Raw genomic sequence first — 16,785 nt, forward strand, 5'->3', positions numbered from 1 at the left:
GACAGATGAGGGGAGGCAACCGAGGCACCCTAACCTTGGGCTAGAGGAGGCATTAGAGCACCCGATAAAGACTTTGTTTTTGTTTTACTCACATTCGGCACCACCATGGTCCAGTACAAGGCGCACGTGTGCCTGGGATCCTGGAAGGATAATTCGAGCGAGGGAAGCCGTTCTGGTGGGCAGATGTGGTACCAATTGAGCTATCAGGGTGCTACTACTACTACTACTAATGGAGCTCAAACTTGGGGGAGAGGATGAGGCGAGTGGTAAACCAAGGGTGGGTTAGTGAAGTCAACAAAAGGTTTGACCAAGGCAATGTGTAGAAATAAGGGTGACGAGTGAAGGCGAAGGTGGTCACTTTCTTCTTCTTCTTTTTCCTTCTTCCATAGCTGCATAGCTTCGTCCGCCATAGCCTCGCCTTCTTCCAAGGTCCTCCCTCCCTCCCTCCCCAAATTGCACATTCTGCATTCTTCCCTTCCTGCTTCTTTGCCCCCCAAAATTTCTTCCTCTTCCTGCTTCCCCCCCCCCCCCAAACTCTGGTTTTTGAGAGCTCCCCATTTCGGGATTTTCTCCGTCTCGGTTTCTCTCTGTTGCATTCTCACTGCGATTGAGTTGTTTGTCTCCCAGTCATGCAGTAACTTGCCTACAATACTGTCGTCTTTATCTCGCGCGGGCTTCGCAATCCTTCGCAAGAGTTTCGCACTCCTGTTGGAGAGGCCGGACGGTCTGCAACAAACTTTCTGTCCTTTCGATTGGAGCTCACAAGTTGTTCGGCTCCCAAAAAGCGCTTTGTACATCTTGTTGATCAATGAATCTATGTCGTCCTGTTTTTGGGGCCGCTTTTGAACGAGGTTTTCGCTTTCTAAATGGTCGATTTCGTCTTGGAAGTGCTGTCCATTTCTTCCCGACAAGATTCGTTTGTCAAGTCGGGAATAAATTCAGTTTAAAAATGTTACAGCGTTTCTTTACTTGTATAATTGCAAATGTGCCTCATCGAATCGTGTGCAGAGATCGGGCGTTGCTGCCAGGATTATTGAGCTAGTGAGCTGAGCCAATGGGTGCTGGTGGAAGGATGGCCTTGTCGGCAGCAGAGGAGAGACTCAGACATCGAGCTCCATCTGCAAGGCCTCCATTTACAGTCAGCCAGTTGAAGAAGGCAGTTCCTCCTCATTGCTTCAAGAGATCTCTCTTCAGGTCAAGCTTGTACTTAGCGGTGGATCTCCTGATAGCGAGCGCTCTCTTTAAAGCCATCAACTTGTTTGCGGTTCCAGGTCTCCTGGGCTGGATCCTTTGGTCGATCTACTGGGTCGCTCAGGGATGCGTGCTAACGGGGGTGTGGGTGATAGCGCACGAGTGCGGGCATCATGCATTCAGTGATTCTGCGCTGGTGGACGACCTTGTTGGCCTTTTCCTGCACTCATGGCTCCTCGTCCCCTACTTCTCTTGGAAGTACAGCCATCGAAGACATCACAGCAACACCGGAAGCGTTGAGCGGGATGAAGTCTTCGTTCCCAAAAGTCGAGATTCGGCCGGCTTCTCCGCCAAGATTCTTAACAATCCTTTCGGAAGACTTTTCTCTATTATTGTCACTCTTACCTTGGGGTGGCCTGCCTACCTTCTGTTCAATGTTACTGGAAGGCCCTATGACAGATTCGCTTGTCATTTCGATCCCAATAGTCCCATCTTCAACAGCAGAGAGAGATTGCAAGTGCTGATTAGCGACCTGTCCCTTATGGGCGTTTGCATCTGTCTCTACAAATTGACTTCTGCATATGGGTTCTTGTGGGTGCTCAAAGTTTACGGCGTTCCTCTCTTGATCGTAAACGGGTTTTTGGTTCTCATCACATTCCTTCAGCATACTCATCCTGCGCTTCCTCACTACACAGATGCAGAGTGGGAATGGTTGCGAGGGGCTCTGTCTACAGTGGATCGTGACTATGGAATTCTGAACCACGTATTTCATCACATTACCGACTCACATGTTGCTCATCATATTTTTTCTACGATGCCGCATTATCACGCATTGGAGGCCACCAAGGCGATAAAGCCTATCCTGGGTAATTACTATCAGTTTGATAATACTCCTGTACATGCTGCTTTATGGCGGGAGTTCAAAGAGTGCGTCGTTGTAGAAGCTGATTCCCCTCAAGAGAGTGGAATTCTTTGGTTTACAAACGAGTTGAATTGACATGAGAACTAATATATGTGGCAAGCTGAGCGTATCTGTACGTCAAGTGCTGGTTCTATAATTTGGAGCTTGCCTCTTCGAGACTTGCTGGTTGTTCAGTCTTGCTTCCTTTTGTAAGGGAAACTAGAGATTTTAAAATTGAGATATTTATCATTGAAACCGTGGAGCTCTGTTTCTTTGAATTTGGGGCATAGATCATGCGTTTGAATACAGTTGAGCTTGCCCCTTTCTGATCAGCTGATCAGCTGGTTGTTCAGTCTTGCTTCCTTTTAAAAGGGAAACTGGTGATTTTAGAAATTGAGATCTTTATCATGGCATGGATCATGCATTAGAATACAGTTGTGACGTTATTGATCCCCCCCCCCTTCTGTGTCTGTGTGTGTGTGTGTGTTTCTGAAAATTGCAGGTGAGTTTGTTTCTATTCCCATAAAGTGTGGACGATAATAGTATGGTCTCCATGTTATAACGCCACCTATTTAGAGCCCTGCTATTGATGTTAGTATAGAAGCAGCCCCCAGTGGTATTACCTAGGACTGCAAGTTTGTAGGCGTGAACATTACTGATACAAGTCTCATAGGCTATGAGGAATTGGTGCTGAACGTCCAGTTTTGCAAGAGCAGAGTTTCAAGCTATTCATATACCATCAAAACTCGATGCATGGCTATATTGTGCTTCAGAGGGATTGGAGCTCTGTAGTTGGTCATTACATTCTATTTCATGAAATTGTGATCCCTTTTTGACCTTAGTCATCTGTCCAGGTCTGTTCTATACGAGGTAAGCCGCTCTTGATGTGAGTTGGATGTGTTAGTCATCTGGATACCTCTTGCCAATTATGTCCTTTTTCTTACATTGACTACTCGATCTTTGAACCAAGTTGTGGTGGAGATAGCTCACTATTTGTGGAAGTTTAAGATGTTGCTTTGCTAAATGTTTCACTTCAATACGAGGTCTGGCTATTTGGAGAGAAGAGTTCTCCTTTTTTTTTTTTCCCAATAAAATCTATTTTTCTTTTTTGAGGGGTAGGAATCTCTTGGCTCTTGTAATACTTCTTGGATGTAGTTCGTAAGATTCAACGTATGGAACATGTCTGCAATGCAGAGGAAAACAGTTAATTTTTCTGCTATGCATTTGAAGACTATGGCTTGAGAATAAGTTTTTAGCCAAACAGCCCATTCTATTTTGACATCCAATGACGGATTGGAGGGCAAAAATTATAAGAATTGGTGAAGTGAAGATCTTTTAAATGGTTCTGGCAAATGTTGACAGTGTCCACAACTTTGATACTAGTCTGCAATCTCTATTTTTCCGTCGCTGGATGATATAGTTGCTTTTGCTAGAAATCTGGTTAAGTTTTCAGTATATTAAAAAATGCACTGGACAAAATGTTGGAGATTTGTATTATACTTCTACAGCTTTGTGGCAGTTTTCTTCCTGCATATGAACCTGTCCATCATCATCCTTCATTGATGGTGTATTGGGTGCGGTAAGAGCTGATGATGCTTTGATTCTGTAGTGAATGCAAAAGCAGATGTCTGCTCCTTATAAATTATTGCATTGCTGCTATTAACATTTCTGCCATTTCTGCCCCTATTTCGAGGGGCTTATTGTTTGTGAATGGCAGCTTTATATTGTCCAGCTTTTTGTTGGATCTTATGTAGTTGCGCTAGGCAACTATCTGGAAAGTAGTCAACCCTTTGGGGGGAGAGGCAGATTCCTATTCACAGCTTTATTTAGGCTCCTATTCAATCCTTGATTAGCATCATGCTTTGACTGTTGAGGTTTAAGTGAAATTTATCTGCATTTAATGCTAGTAGTTGGCTGGGTCAGCATTTAAGATGGCCATTGTTTTGATGTCAGCTTGCTTGCTGCTGGCTGATGGATCAAAATCTTAGAGCACATTCCCATATAGAGGTTTTCCAGCCTTTGGGCTATTCAAACTAAACGAGTTCTACACGTTGTTCCCATGTACATTTGCTTGAAATTGACTGAATTGTAGCAGCTACTGGGAGTACCCTAGTGTTATTGCCACAGCGGGCCCTAATTCTTTATAACCCAGGTCACAGAGGAACAGGCTCCCTGAATGATGTGCCGAAGAACCCTAGCTCCCTTTTTGCTCGTCATGCTGGGGAAATGCACTCTTGAGACCAGTTCTTATGTTAGCAGTGAATGGACAGAGAGAGCATGACAATGAGCGTGGCAATAGTGCAATTCAGCCCTTGTCCAAAAGGAATTGTTAGCTGCGTTGCAGTACTGTCATAGGATTCTTTGTCTTCCCCTGTAAGAACGTTGTTTGTGAGAACTGTTGGATTTAATCTGGTGATCCCCTATCCATATAACCTTGTGTATGTGCATATGTATGGGTTGTATATATGTTTTTTGCACTGTAACAAAACTATACCAAACCATTGAATTTTGAGATTTCCCATGTGTTATTGACATTATGTACTCATGATTGGGTTTAGGATGGTTTATTTGCTAAAATTTCTAACACCAATTCAGATGTCAAGTTTGAGGCTGCGGTAGAAGTGCGATGGATTCTCTAGTATGTGTGGGTGTGTGGATTTGTATGTGTGAGAGTATATGTTTATACTATAGTCTACACACACTCTACACACACTGTTGGGCGTTGATGATGTCAATGGGGATGTCATAGTAGCTAGTCCCTGGTATACGTGATGGAGTTTATGGTTTCAACCTTATGAGTGACTATCATGAGATTGAAATTGCACTATGTTGTGTTTTTAGAGGATGAGGTTGGGCACGTGCTTGGACTCATCTAGGTATATGCTTCTGCTGTATTAGTGGACATGCAAATTTCACCTTGTGAAGTTTTCATCCATCTTGTAGCCTGTTGCTTTTGCAATAATTCTTTCTATCTTAAGTCGTGCATTGCCCCATCAGCTAGATGTAGATGCCCGTCTTGGAGAGACTAAAATGAAATTGTCTAATCTTCACAAGCAGTTGTAGCTTGAATGAAGAGTTTTGGACTACCTTTTGATTAGCCTTCTCCTTTAGTGCTAGCCTTCGTCATGGTTGAGTCTATTCACCTTAGAAGTGCCGACAAGAACTCAGTATGAAGACTTTGTATAAATGAATACTCAAGTATGTGTGGGTGTGTGGATTTGTATGTGTGTGAGCATATGTTCATACTATGGTCTACATCCACTGTTGGGCACTGATGATGTCAGAGTGCGGGGATGTCATAGTAGCAAGTCCTTGCTATGCGTGATGGAGTTAACGGTTCTGAACCTTATGAGTGACTATCATGAGATTGAAACTGCATTGTTGTGTTTTTAGAGGATGAGTTTGGACTATCTAGGTATGCATTGTATTAACATCTCGAACGTCTTTCTCCATCATCTTTTCTAATAGTTAGCATGACTATTGAACAGCCTGCCATGGGCAATGAACGCATCTCTCTACGACAGTATGACAGGAGATCTCGAATTTAATTTTATATTGTCTAACAAGAAGAGCCATCCCATTGAAGATTAAAGATATGGTGACCTGGTCTCTTGAGAAGTTTTGGGAGAACGTGTACCAATTTGGTGTAATATAAGCATAGCAAGAGTTGAAGTGTCCATGCTTTTTGTACGGGAGCTTCACAAATCGGGTGGATTCTATTCCACCCCTTGTTAGTCAATGTGCATTGCAAGATGGTATTTAGAATTCAACCTTAATTGCAACAGTAGCACAACATAGCCCATTCTTTGCATCCCTTAACATTGCATCCTTCTTGGCTTGTTGGTCCATGGTGGTTGTGGACAACAAGCCTAGGCTAATGTGACCTCCTTAAACCAAGAAGCACTTGCAAGTACTCTTTCATAGCTACCTTTTTGTTGCTAAAGTAGCCATGTGAGCTAGATGGTTGCATCTTAAATTGTTGTTGGAGTTGGCATTAGTGAACAGTTCGTGGCCATGCTTGAAACTCCCAATTGTTGTGCCTACAACAGCAGCTCTATTTTAATTTGAGTGGATTTCTGGCGTATTGGTAGTATTCTTGATGCTAGACTTCTTGATTTAGGTTTGTTTATCCCAAGTAGTTGAGATAGAATGGAATCCTCTTTAGTTTGAAGAACATGTATTGCAACTTTAGAAGATTGTAAGCCTTTGTTGTTACTACCGTGGTCCAATGGTGGGTCCCCTTGCTTTTAACAAAAGGGCTTGCCCAACATATGTCATGCCAACTTTAGAAGTCTATTACAACTAACAAAATGAGGACATCAGAATTGGTTATCCTATTGTCATTGTGAGAAATAGCTTTTGAATCTAGAAATCAAGGAACGTATTTGGTATAAGCCCAACGAACTTGAAAGCCATAACAAATTAAACATGTCTTAATGTTTGCGAAGCACCATTGACCAAGAGCATAAATTGATAATTATAGTGTCACCTTCACTGCTAGCTTTTGTCACGGCTAAGTCTTCCCTTCAACTCTGGATTGCTAACAAAAACTCAGTACGAAAAGTCCTTTGTATACATGGATGCTCAAGTATGTGTGACCGTGGGTGCTACTCACGTCGATGGGATGCTATGTGATGGAGATTATGGTAGATTAAAATTGCAATGTGTTCCATTTTCAGAGGATGAGTTTGGGCATGCTTCTAGATTCATCTAGATATATAATAATAATGGATACACATTGACTGAGTAAATGAAGTCTCAAAAAATTCCCTAGCAATATAGCCAACAATATACCATTGGATGTCCTGTATCACTAGCAACTACCAAGATATGAAACCATCAACTTGATATAAGAAAGGAATTCCAAAGTGTATAATTGATGAAGAGCTTTATAGGAAACAACCACAAGGTTACACAGTCAAAGAAAAAGGGAAGTAGCTTTGCAAATTGGAAACTTTGTGGATAGGAAAAGTACAAAGGAGTATAATTGACAAATAATTCCACCTTGGAAATATAGAAATATGTAGGGGAAATATTTGTCAATGGGCTATATTATGGGATCCTTAAAGAAACTTGGGTTAAAAGTATATGAATTTTGAAATTAAAAATCAATATATTCCACCAATTGTATATTTTTAGAGATGGTAGAAATATTGTAAATCGAGAGTCCATGAAGCTTCTTCAAATGGCGGTTGGTCACAAAAAAAGCAACAAATTGAGGCTCACAAAAATTGGGAACGGTGCACATCACAAGAGTATTGAATTATTATAGACTCACAAGTTGGATAGCCAGAAGATGGATTGGTCCATGACACACAATCTTTCCATTAAACAATTAGATCTATATATCACTAGTTTCATTGATTGGTAGTGGATGATTACCTCCTATTGCACATCTAGAGAACCTTTGATTGGAATCGATCTCTTGAAGCAATTGTTCCTGGTGCAACACATATGTCGTGACGCTCTTCAAACAACTATATAGATATCTTGATCACAATCACGTGCTAGTGCATAATTTGGACGAAAGTTCCCTATATCTCTATATGGCCTTGTTGGCACTATTTAGATACATTGATCACATCCATGTGTATGCGCAATGCTATCCATAATTTGGGACGATAGTCCTCGATATCTCTATGTGTTCTTGTTGGCACTTTTGACCCAAGTTTAGCACTGGCACCAGACATCTTGCATGATGTGTCCAACCCTTTAGAGGTTGTGCATCTATTGCATGTGCTTTGTATTACTTCATTCTTATTGCCTTTTAGGCTTATTGTGGACATCCTTGGCAATGTGTCTCAGCTTGCTAACAATTGTACCACTCCAGTTTGACCATGGTTCTTGACCATTTTAAAAAGATGAAGGAAAATATAAATTAGGTGTAGTTATTGTAACCAAATCAAGCCCAAGTCAATTATCGTACTCCAATTACCTTAGTTAGGTCAAGTTGTTTGAGTTACATGACCTAAAGACCCTAAATGAATCCCTTAAGAATTAGTTCCCTATTTTTGATGTTTTATCTCTCATCTTTCCAGAGTCTGGATTGGACCCCATTTTAAGCCCATGTTTCACCCATTGAAAGAGCACTTTCCATCATCATTTTAAACTTATGTTGATTCACCCTCATTATCGAGGATAATCATTCCACCTACTAAACAATATTTTTAGCATAATTGGTCATCAACCTAAACGATTTTCATTTGTTTGCAATTCCATCTTCACCAATATCATCCATAATTGAAAGTAACACCCTTGGATGTTCAAGACTTACAAATTTAGAGTTTAGTGTCATTCAACAACTAGATAATAAAACCTAGAGGAAATATTAAAACTTGTCAACTTCATTCCTTCATCTAAAAAACATACAAGATATTATCATAGGAAAAAAGAAAAAGACAAGAACCAATCGCTGTAAAAAAGCATATGAAGTCAAAGAAATGCAAACTGAATGGGATGGAAAATTGGGATTTCAATTATTAGAGATAGGAAAACATATAAGTTGATTCATGGAAAACATAGGTTATTGATGTAAAGAATCATTATGATCAAGAATCGACTCAACAATACAAAATAATTCATATAGAGACAGGTCCACGTTATGTTGGCAAATTAAAACACATCATTAATTCCTATTGGTTAAGAAATAAAAAATGAAAGATTGCTAGAAGGTTCTTAGAAGGTGTAGGCAATGACTATGAACAATTTGTCATAGCAATGGTTGCTAGTTGAACGAAAAGTACACGCCATGCAGTGGTTGGAGGAACTTGAGCAATTATCCACTAAGAGTTTGTACCTTGAAGAATCCAATGAACTAGTCCTAGAACCGAGTCATATATCTCTAAAGGAAGGACATAAGTATGGTACGAAAGCAAGACATGCTTCAGACTGAGAACAACAAAGAAGAACTTCCCATGAGACAAAAGTGGAGCAGGAATGACAGGAAAAAGACCAAGGATAAGATCAAGGTTTTGACCATGAAGTAAGTCACAGGCATCGTGAAGCATGCCTTGGTGCACCATGACAAAATACGAAGAGGAGAGAGGAGAAGAGTGGAGATGAGGAGAGAGGGCACAGCTAGAGAGCACACCACAAATGACTAACTGTACACTATGTTTAGTTGAAAATGTAGAATATATACAAACCCATTTAGGGTTAGGGTTAGGGCATCTAATCCTTTCCTTTATAGCACTCTATTGGGTTAGTGCTATGCACATATGATCACATGATTTTGAGCATGATCTCTCTACACCTTCCCTCAAGATTATCATCATGAAGTAGGCCTTCCCTCAAGATGATGATTCTGAGGAATCGAAGAAGGACCGAGCATTACATTCCATCACAGCCCTTTAATGGGAATGTCCTTTCTCTGCATCAAACCAAGAGCATGTCGGTGTCTCTCAAAAAGCTCTTTACCGAGTGGTTCAATGGTAAAGATGTCTACAACATTCTCTTTGCTATCACAATGCTGGAGTGTGATGTCACCAAGTAACACTCTTTCTTTGATGAAGTGCTCTCTGAGATCAATGTGCTTTGTCCTGTAATGATATACTGGATTCTTGGCCAATGCTTGAGCCAATTGGTTATCACAGTATATTATTGTCAGCTTTGACTCATCAAAGTAATTTGTTTCTGACAATAGTCTTTTGAGCCATATAGCCTCACATGCACCTGTAGTGAGTCTCTATATTCTGCTTCAATTGAAGACAAAGAAACAATTGGCTATTTGTTTGAAAACCATTATATAGCACCTTGACCAAGGAAAAATGCATATCCCTGTGTGGATCTCGTGGTCTCATGATCTCTGGCATAGTCAGTGTCACAGTATCCATGCAATCGTGGATGACTTCCTTTGTATTCTATCCCAAACTGTCTTGTACCTCCGATGTATCTCAAGACTCTTTTGGTTGCATTCCAGTGAGACTATTTTGGATTTGCCATAAATTGTGCAAGTCAGCTTACTGCATAACAAATATCTAGCCGTGTGATAGTCAGATATATAAGAGATCTGATGAGCTGCTTGTAATACCTATAATTGACTGTAGGCTTTTCTGAATCTTTAGTAAGTTTCAAACTCTATTCCATGGGAGTGGCTGCAATCTTGCAATCTGCCATATGAAACTTCTTCAGGAGACTGTCAACATATTTGAGTTGACTCATAAATGATTCCATGCGGTTCTTGATATCACTAGCGACACTCAGTAGATGGAATGTGTATCATGGTTATCTAGAAGAGGAAGTCTACATGCAACAACCAATAGGTTATGTTGAACCAGGAAATGAGAATAAGGTTTGCCATCTTAAGAAAAGTCTCTATGGCTTAAAGTAAGCACCTAGAAGTTTAGTACAGCTGAATCGAAAAGTATTTTGTTGATCAAGGATACATGACGAAGGTTGGTAGGGAAGTTGTCTAGGGTCATCCACCTCGAGTTTTCATATCAGGATATTTGCTCCAAAATTCCTTGATGGGGTTATTGGGAAGTGGTATTACATCAAAATCATACCCATCATTGGAATTCGGCATGGGAGTGCAAATTGGATTATTCGGATCCTGATATTCAAAATCAAATATTGGGTCATTTTTTGCTGATGGCAGCACGAGTAGTGTCGGAGGTGATGATGGGGCAGGGAGAGAATCTGGGGACATGGGGGAGAAATATGGAAGAGTGTTAGTTGTGGAAGGGGGAGCAGAGGGGAGGGGGGGAAGAATTGGGCAAATGGTTTGAACAGCTTGGTAATCCTTGAGGGTAGGATTAGCAAGGGAAGGGAAGAAGCTAGGTGTGAGGGGCTCGTAAGTCTGTGGCTGTTGGGTTAGTTAAAAAAGTGGTGAAAGGCATGAGCAAAGAGACGATGAAGGAAATAGATGTTAGGATGGAGATTAGGGAAGGTTAAGAGGGTGGTAGAAGTGAGGGTAAGTGAGGTTATGAGGTTGGCATAGAGAGTGGTTAGATATGGGAAGTTGGATGTGAGATAGGCCGTGTCATCTTTCGACACTTCTTTTTACTGGTGCGATGGGATCATCAGCTGCAAGGGTGGGATGTCAGTTATGTCATGCTTTGCAAATAATAGTGATGGCCTTTGTAGCAATGGAAACAAACCAGCAATAACTCTAAGGGGAGGGCTACCCATGAGGTAGCGATGAAAGCATCCGTCTTGAGTGCTATAAACCTGGCATGTGTAGACAGGAAGAAGATTTTTTCTCATCTTTGGACAAGTCTTGGCAAATTATGCACAGAGTTTTGGTCCCTATGGATGACCGAATATGATCCGGATTTGGAGTTGCTTCCATTGGATAAGCACTCGTGCATTGAGGTGATCTTTCGCTTGTAAAGCTTGTGCATTGTTGTGGGACTTTATTGCTGTTGTCTTCCATTTCCTCATTGTTGGGCACTAGCAATTGGAGTTCAAGCTTGGAGATGATTATCTTTTGGGATTGCACCCGTGTGGTATGCATTAACACCGAGTGGTATAGTAGCAATGATACTGCACGGCCCCAGACTATACCACGCAGGGTTGTGGTATATACGACACGGTAATAGAAACATACCGCACAGTGCATTTTCTTATATATGCTGTGTCGACCTTGTACTATTCACATTCCCGAGAATCTGGCTTTGTTGGAGTCTCGATAAAAACAAAGAAGGACAAGGAAGAAAGGATTAATAAAGCTTCCAAAATACTTTGTGATTTTTCATATCCTTTTAAAAAGTGTCCAGTGTTGGTGGTGGGATGGCTTAGGCTAGCTGATATCCACCCACACTTGGATGCAAAATGAATAAATGTGTAGCTGAAATTTGATAGGTTATCGATTGTTGATTTGAAAGTTCATTTTTCCAAGAATGTTTTCATGTAAATATATTTAAAGTTTTTTTCACAAAATGAAAAGGAGAAAAGTTTCTTATTTGTTTATTTTTCCAAAATTGATTTGATGTAAATATATTTAAAGTTTTTTTCACAGAAAGAAAAGGAGGAAAGTTTCTTTTTCGTAGACATTAGCTTTTAAAATGTAGTGCAATAACACACTTTTAATAGTTAACTAGCTATATATTTAGATATAAAAAAACTAGTAAAAAATATATGACAATAATTGGAAATATCTATGTGGCAGTGGGGAGTCCGCTTATGCCAACTTGTAACCACTCACATATGGGTATAAAATACCTTTGAACCATGTGCCAGTGGGTGATACGCCTATGCCGATTGGTAACCACTTGCACATGGAAAATGTTATATTATTGTTTATATCTACTTATTAGTTATAAGAAAATACTTGGCTTTCGCCGGTTGTGGCTTGCATTTGCCAGCTGGATAACAACTTGATGAAAGTGTAGCTAGTTGTGTAGCTCGCAATTGCCAGCTTGTATCAATCCACACATTATACATTACAGATCATTGCAGACTAAGTTTGCTTGTAAGAGGAATGAGAGAAAAGTCCTACATTATCTTAGAACAATTAGTTGATATTATATAGGTATGAAATGGATGTTTAGGCTTACGTTAGATATTTTCCAACCTAAGTAGTATCCTTGACTTCGTAGTTTCAAACAAAAGATTTTGTTAAGTGCAAATGTAGATATTGCTGGCTACTGCACTAGTGTGTGTGAAATACCGACATTTGCATACAGAGCATGATGATGCGAATGATCATAGTGCAAATAGAAACTTACTTAAGAAAGAGCATCTGAAAAAGCAACTTTCCATCTGACGCCTATTTCTATAAGCAGATTACCACGTCTATAACCATCCATTTATATCGGGAGGGGGCAAGACGATTGGTTGCTCTCTCCTAAGGTCTAGCAAACTTACATTTATTATCGATGACATGTTAGTGACATTGTCTTGAGTTGCAGAAAACATATTAATAATTGAGATGTTTTTTCTCTTTTACATGTATAACAACCATGGTGGATAGAGAAGTCAGGGTAGGTCAATATCAACCACCAAACCAATCTCAAGGAGAAGGCCAAAGTGTTTCAAAACCGCAAGATTTTGTTACAATTCTAGGGTGGCAAAAGTGGAAGTGTAACTTTTGCAACCAAGTCTTTACAGGATTGCGATGAGGATAAGAAAACATCTGATTGGCGACGATGAAATTAAATTGATAAGAAAATGTGATGGACCAAATGTCGAATCAGTTGTTACTGGCATTCTGCAAGGGATTAACAATGCCTCAAGTTGAATCACTTGTGTACCATTTGAATATGTAAATGAGTGAACATTTACTACGTGCAACTATTGTAATGAAGTTTGAGAATGATTATCATGGATGTTCTCAATCGATCAGTTGCTAGTTCCTTGCGTATTTATTTGAGTCTTGATGTTGCAAATTGAACTAATGCATTTAGATTCTTCGAATAAATGTGTTGAAGAATTAATATTGAAAAGTAGAGGGCGAGAGAGAGAAAGTCGCAAGCCACCGTGTGCATGTAAGCAATACTAGCTACTGCACTAGTGTGTGTGAAATATTGACTTTCGTATACAGAGCATGATGTTATGAATGATCATAGTGCAAATAGATGCTTACTTGAGAAGGAGCGAGATGTGGGAAAAGGCAATATGCCATCCCACGCCTAGGTCCCTAGGTAGATTACCACGTCTATAACCAACCAATTATGTCAGGAGGGGGCAAGATGATTGGATGGTCGCTCCGTCTCGAGGTCTGGCACACTTATTGAACATTGGCAGAATAAGAATGAGAGAAATGATTTCTCCATGCAACACATATTCGAGGATTAAAATTTTAAGATCAGGAGAAATGTTTTTATACATGATAATTTACAATTTCACATTATTAATCCATTGAAATGTGCATACAGAGTCCGTGAGCATGGCTCTAGAGAAACGAGGCCGAAACCTTGCAAAAGCCCGAGACTATGTTACGCAGATTTCACTACTTGAGACCTATTAGCTCCCTTTTATGTGAATCAGACCACATTTAAGAATCATCCTCTAATATAGCTTTGAAAGAGTATGAATGATGCATTGTATGGAAAAGCACCATTCAAGGTCATGTGAGAAAGATCAATAGTGTCACTTGTTGATACGAATGCTCGAGAACATCATACTTATGTTTTGGAGATATTCATATCAGTTTAGCGAACACATCATAGTCCCCATGTGCAAAGGTGCCAATTTATCTTGTGTCTATCTCAAGTTTAAGTTCTTGAGTTGGAAAGTGATGCATTTATGTATCTCGCTTAGGGGCCCAATTAGCAGTTTATCCCATTCAGCATAGGTGGCCGTTCTATCATATGGTAGGCAAAGCTACGATGCATTTATTTTAGGAATGCTTGAGAACTGGTGGTGGGTCAAAAGTAAGATACAACAGAGGTGTTGGGTTTTGACTCTAACTTCCAACTTGGTAGCTAGGAATGCCACATTATGCTCTGAGAGGAAGTCCATCTTTAACCTTTGCTTGGATTTCATGCTTAAAGCTACTACATCCACTATTTGACATTTTGTTGATTTGGAGAACCACACTTTAGTAGGAATGTAGGGTTAGTAGCTTATGATAGGGTTCATTAGTTTAATCATACTATGAAAGCACTTTTCTTATAAGGGAGATATAACCTCTCTTTTTTTTAAAAAAATCTTTAAGCAATAAACCGTTATAGAAGCACCATGACATGGTGGGAAAACCACTCTTGTCCTGCTTTAATGAAAGGAAGAGTAGTTGAGGTAACATAATACTTAACACTAACATCAATTTCAAGTCACGTTGGCCAAATACAAACGAAAAACGAGGGCTTGCCAGTTTAGCCCAAAAGAAATCCCAATATTTCCATAGAGGATAGTGGAAGATTCCAAAGTGCATATTTAAAACAACAATCTATTTAAACACGCTAAATAACATTATTTGGGAAGGAGCCGAAGTAGCTATTTGCAAAGATTTTCTTAACAAAAAGACGATGTAGTGAGCAATCTCTTGAAAGAATGAAGTGGCTATTTGCAAAAAATTTCTGAACTTATTTCTTATGAACGATTCGAGTGTGTTCATTCTAAGGAATTGGGTGCATGCCGGCACGTCTCATCTTAAGGTACTCAGTCATCCGCTCTGGTGCTGGCAAGCACTCTCCCAGTGATGATCCCTGAATCGCCTTGATCCATCCAAATAACCGTGGATATGCCTCGCTCATACTGCACCCTGCCGCACTCTCGAAGGCCTCGCACCATGTCGCAAGAGGACCCAATATTATATCCACATAGCCCACTCTCGCTCCCCCGAAGTAGGGACCCTCCTTTGCAGCTGCCTCTAAAACTCCTTCCAACGTAGTCAGATATTCCTTGGACTCTTGCAGCGCCAACTCCTGCTCCTTCCCCGCTGCTTTCACCAGGAAGCGTGCTATGGCGTCCATGAACTGCGAATACAGCCAACAAGAGTGACCAAAATGGACATGATTCCTTGGAGGTGTCGCGTCTCAAAATATTGTGCAGAGAATTTCTACAATCTCACAAACGAATGGAGCTTAAGATTCATAAGAGGACAATGCGAGCCAGCTCTTCAAACGCATTAATCACAAAACCCAAGTGAGCCCAGGAGGGAACGTACCTTCCTGTCAATGAAGTCAGCCCAGAATCGAGCGACGGATCGATCATAAGGGTCCTTGGGAAGGAGATCTTTGCCATCGGGCGAAGGGAAGGCTTCGTCGAGGTACTGGACAATGTTGGCAGATTCGCAGACGGGACGATTGTGGTGGAGGAGGATGGGGATCTTCTTGTAGATGGGGTTGGATTGGAGGAGGAGGGAACTTTTGTTGGCGAGGTCCTGGGGTAGGTTTGTGTAGGGGATACTCTTGGCTGAGAGGGCGAGCTGGACACGCATAACGTAGGGACTGGACCAGAAAGAGAGGAGCTGCACATCATTGGAAGCCATAGCCAGGGAACCGAGGAGCTGCTTGATCTTTGGCTTGTATCACTGTGCTTGTTTTCGTAGTCTCCAAGATAAACGAACGTCTATATAATTTGTGTTGTGTAGCTTGGACGAAGCTTCGTTGGTAACTTCCTTTTAGTCAAAGATGGCTGTACTTGTTGACTTTCAAGAATGCTATTGTTGATAAAATTCTTGTTTGACCAACTTTCACGGATGCTATTGTCAAGCGCTCAAGATAAAATTCTTATTTGACCAACTTTCAAGGATGCTATTGTCAAGCGCTCAAGATAGGTTAACACTCGAGCTTGCATCGCGAGGGGGAGTTGCGGCTCCGGCGGTAGGGCATTTGCCCACTTGAGCAGCTATCCTCATTCGACTTGTGACAAATGACTCCTTGTCGGCTACTAACATAGGCCACAAATAGATTGGTGTTGGCTAAGGGTGTGTGAGTGTGAAGAAAAAAACGAACGTGAACCACATAGCAGGATTTAAAGTGTGTTAACATGCGACACAATTTCATTATAGTTCTCACCTTCTTGATAGGAAGGGGCACATATCAGACGATTTCATTACAGTTCTCACCTTCTTGATAGGAAGGGACATATTTCGGATGGTGAGATTTATCCTCATGTGACCCTCGTCCTTGATAACTCTTGCTAATTGATCACATAATTGTGCTATCCTAGCCACACCATAATAGATGGCCAAGATGTGTGCACTCAATAGACTTGAATATATATATACATTCATGAGACAATGGGATTGTCATTGTCAATTGATTTGTGCATAGCACCCACTAAATCTCCCATCAATGGTTCCATAA

General features: G+C 40.7%; 2 protein-coding genes across 6 annotated transcripts; one reads left to right on the forward strand and one right to left on the reverse strand.

Annotated features, from left to right (window-relative positions):
- The first annotated feature begins 367 nt into the window (after positions 1–367).
- LOC147895042 (delta(12)-fatty-acid desaturase FAD2-like) lies at positions 368–2,440 on the forward strand. 5 transcript variants are annotated; one of them, XM_087383675.1, is made up of 3 exons: positions 379–429; positions 636–724; positions 1,009–2,440. In XM_087383675.1, the coding sequence occupies exon 3, from the start codon at positions 1,055–1,057 to the stop codon at positions 2,186–2,188; it is 1,134 nt and encodes a 377-aa protein (XP_087239801.1). In that variant the 5' UTR covers positions 379–429; positions 636–724; positions 1,009–1,054; the 3' UTR covers positions 2,189–2,440. The 5 variants fall into 5 exon arrangements, with proteins under 5 accessions (XP_087239799.1, XP_087239801.1, XP_087239800.1 ...); XM_087383673.1 differs by lacking the exon at positions 636–724 and having other exon boundaries at positions 368–429; positions 1,009–2,439; XM_087383674.1 differs by lacking the exon at positions 379–429 and having other exon boundaries at positions 447–724.
- A 12,497-nt stretch (positions 2,441–14,937) lies between these two features.
- LOC147895043 (glutathione S-transferase U20-like) lies at positions 14,938–16,008 on the reverse strand. Its single transcript, XM_087383977.1, has 2 exons — positions 15,642–16,008; positions 14,938–15,450 (listed from the first exon to the last, which is right to left on the reverse strand). The coding sequence occupies exons 1-2, from the start codon at positions 15,963–15,965 to the stop codon at positions 15,091–15,093; spliced, it is 684 nt and encodes a 227-aa protein (XP_087240103.1). The 5' UTR covers positions 15,966–16,008; the 3' UTR covers positions 14,938–15,090.
- Between the last annotated feature and the right edge of the window lie 777 nt (positions 16,009–16,785).

Source organism: Dipteris shenzhenensis, chromosome 13 (genome assembly GCF_047967505.1).
Source record: "Dipteris shenzhenensis isolate YYH24624 ecotype China chromosome 13, Dip_SZ_1.0, whole genome shotgun sequence".
NCBI classification, from domain to species: Eukaryota; Viridiplantae; Streptophyta; class Polypodiopsida; order Gleicheniales; family Dipteridaceae; genus Dipteris; species Dipteris shenzhenensis.

Bases quoted from the DNA above. Each gene is read 5' to 3' on its own strand.
- LOC147895042 (XM_087383673.1), top strand. From the start codon at position 1,055: ATGGGTGCTGGTGGAAGGATGGCCTTGTCGGCAGCAGAGGAGAGACTC.
- LOC147895043 (XM_087383977.1), bottom strand. From the start codon at position 15,965: ATGGCTTCCAATGATGTGCAGCTCCTCTCTTTCTGGTCCAGTCCCTAC. The intron at 15,451-15,641 runs GTACGTTCCCTC...CTGTATTCGCAG, and splicing joins CTGACTTCATTGACAGGAAG to TTCATGGACGCCATAGCACG.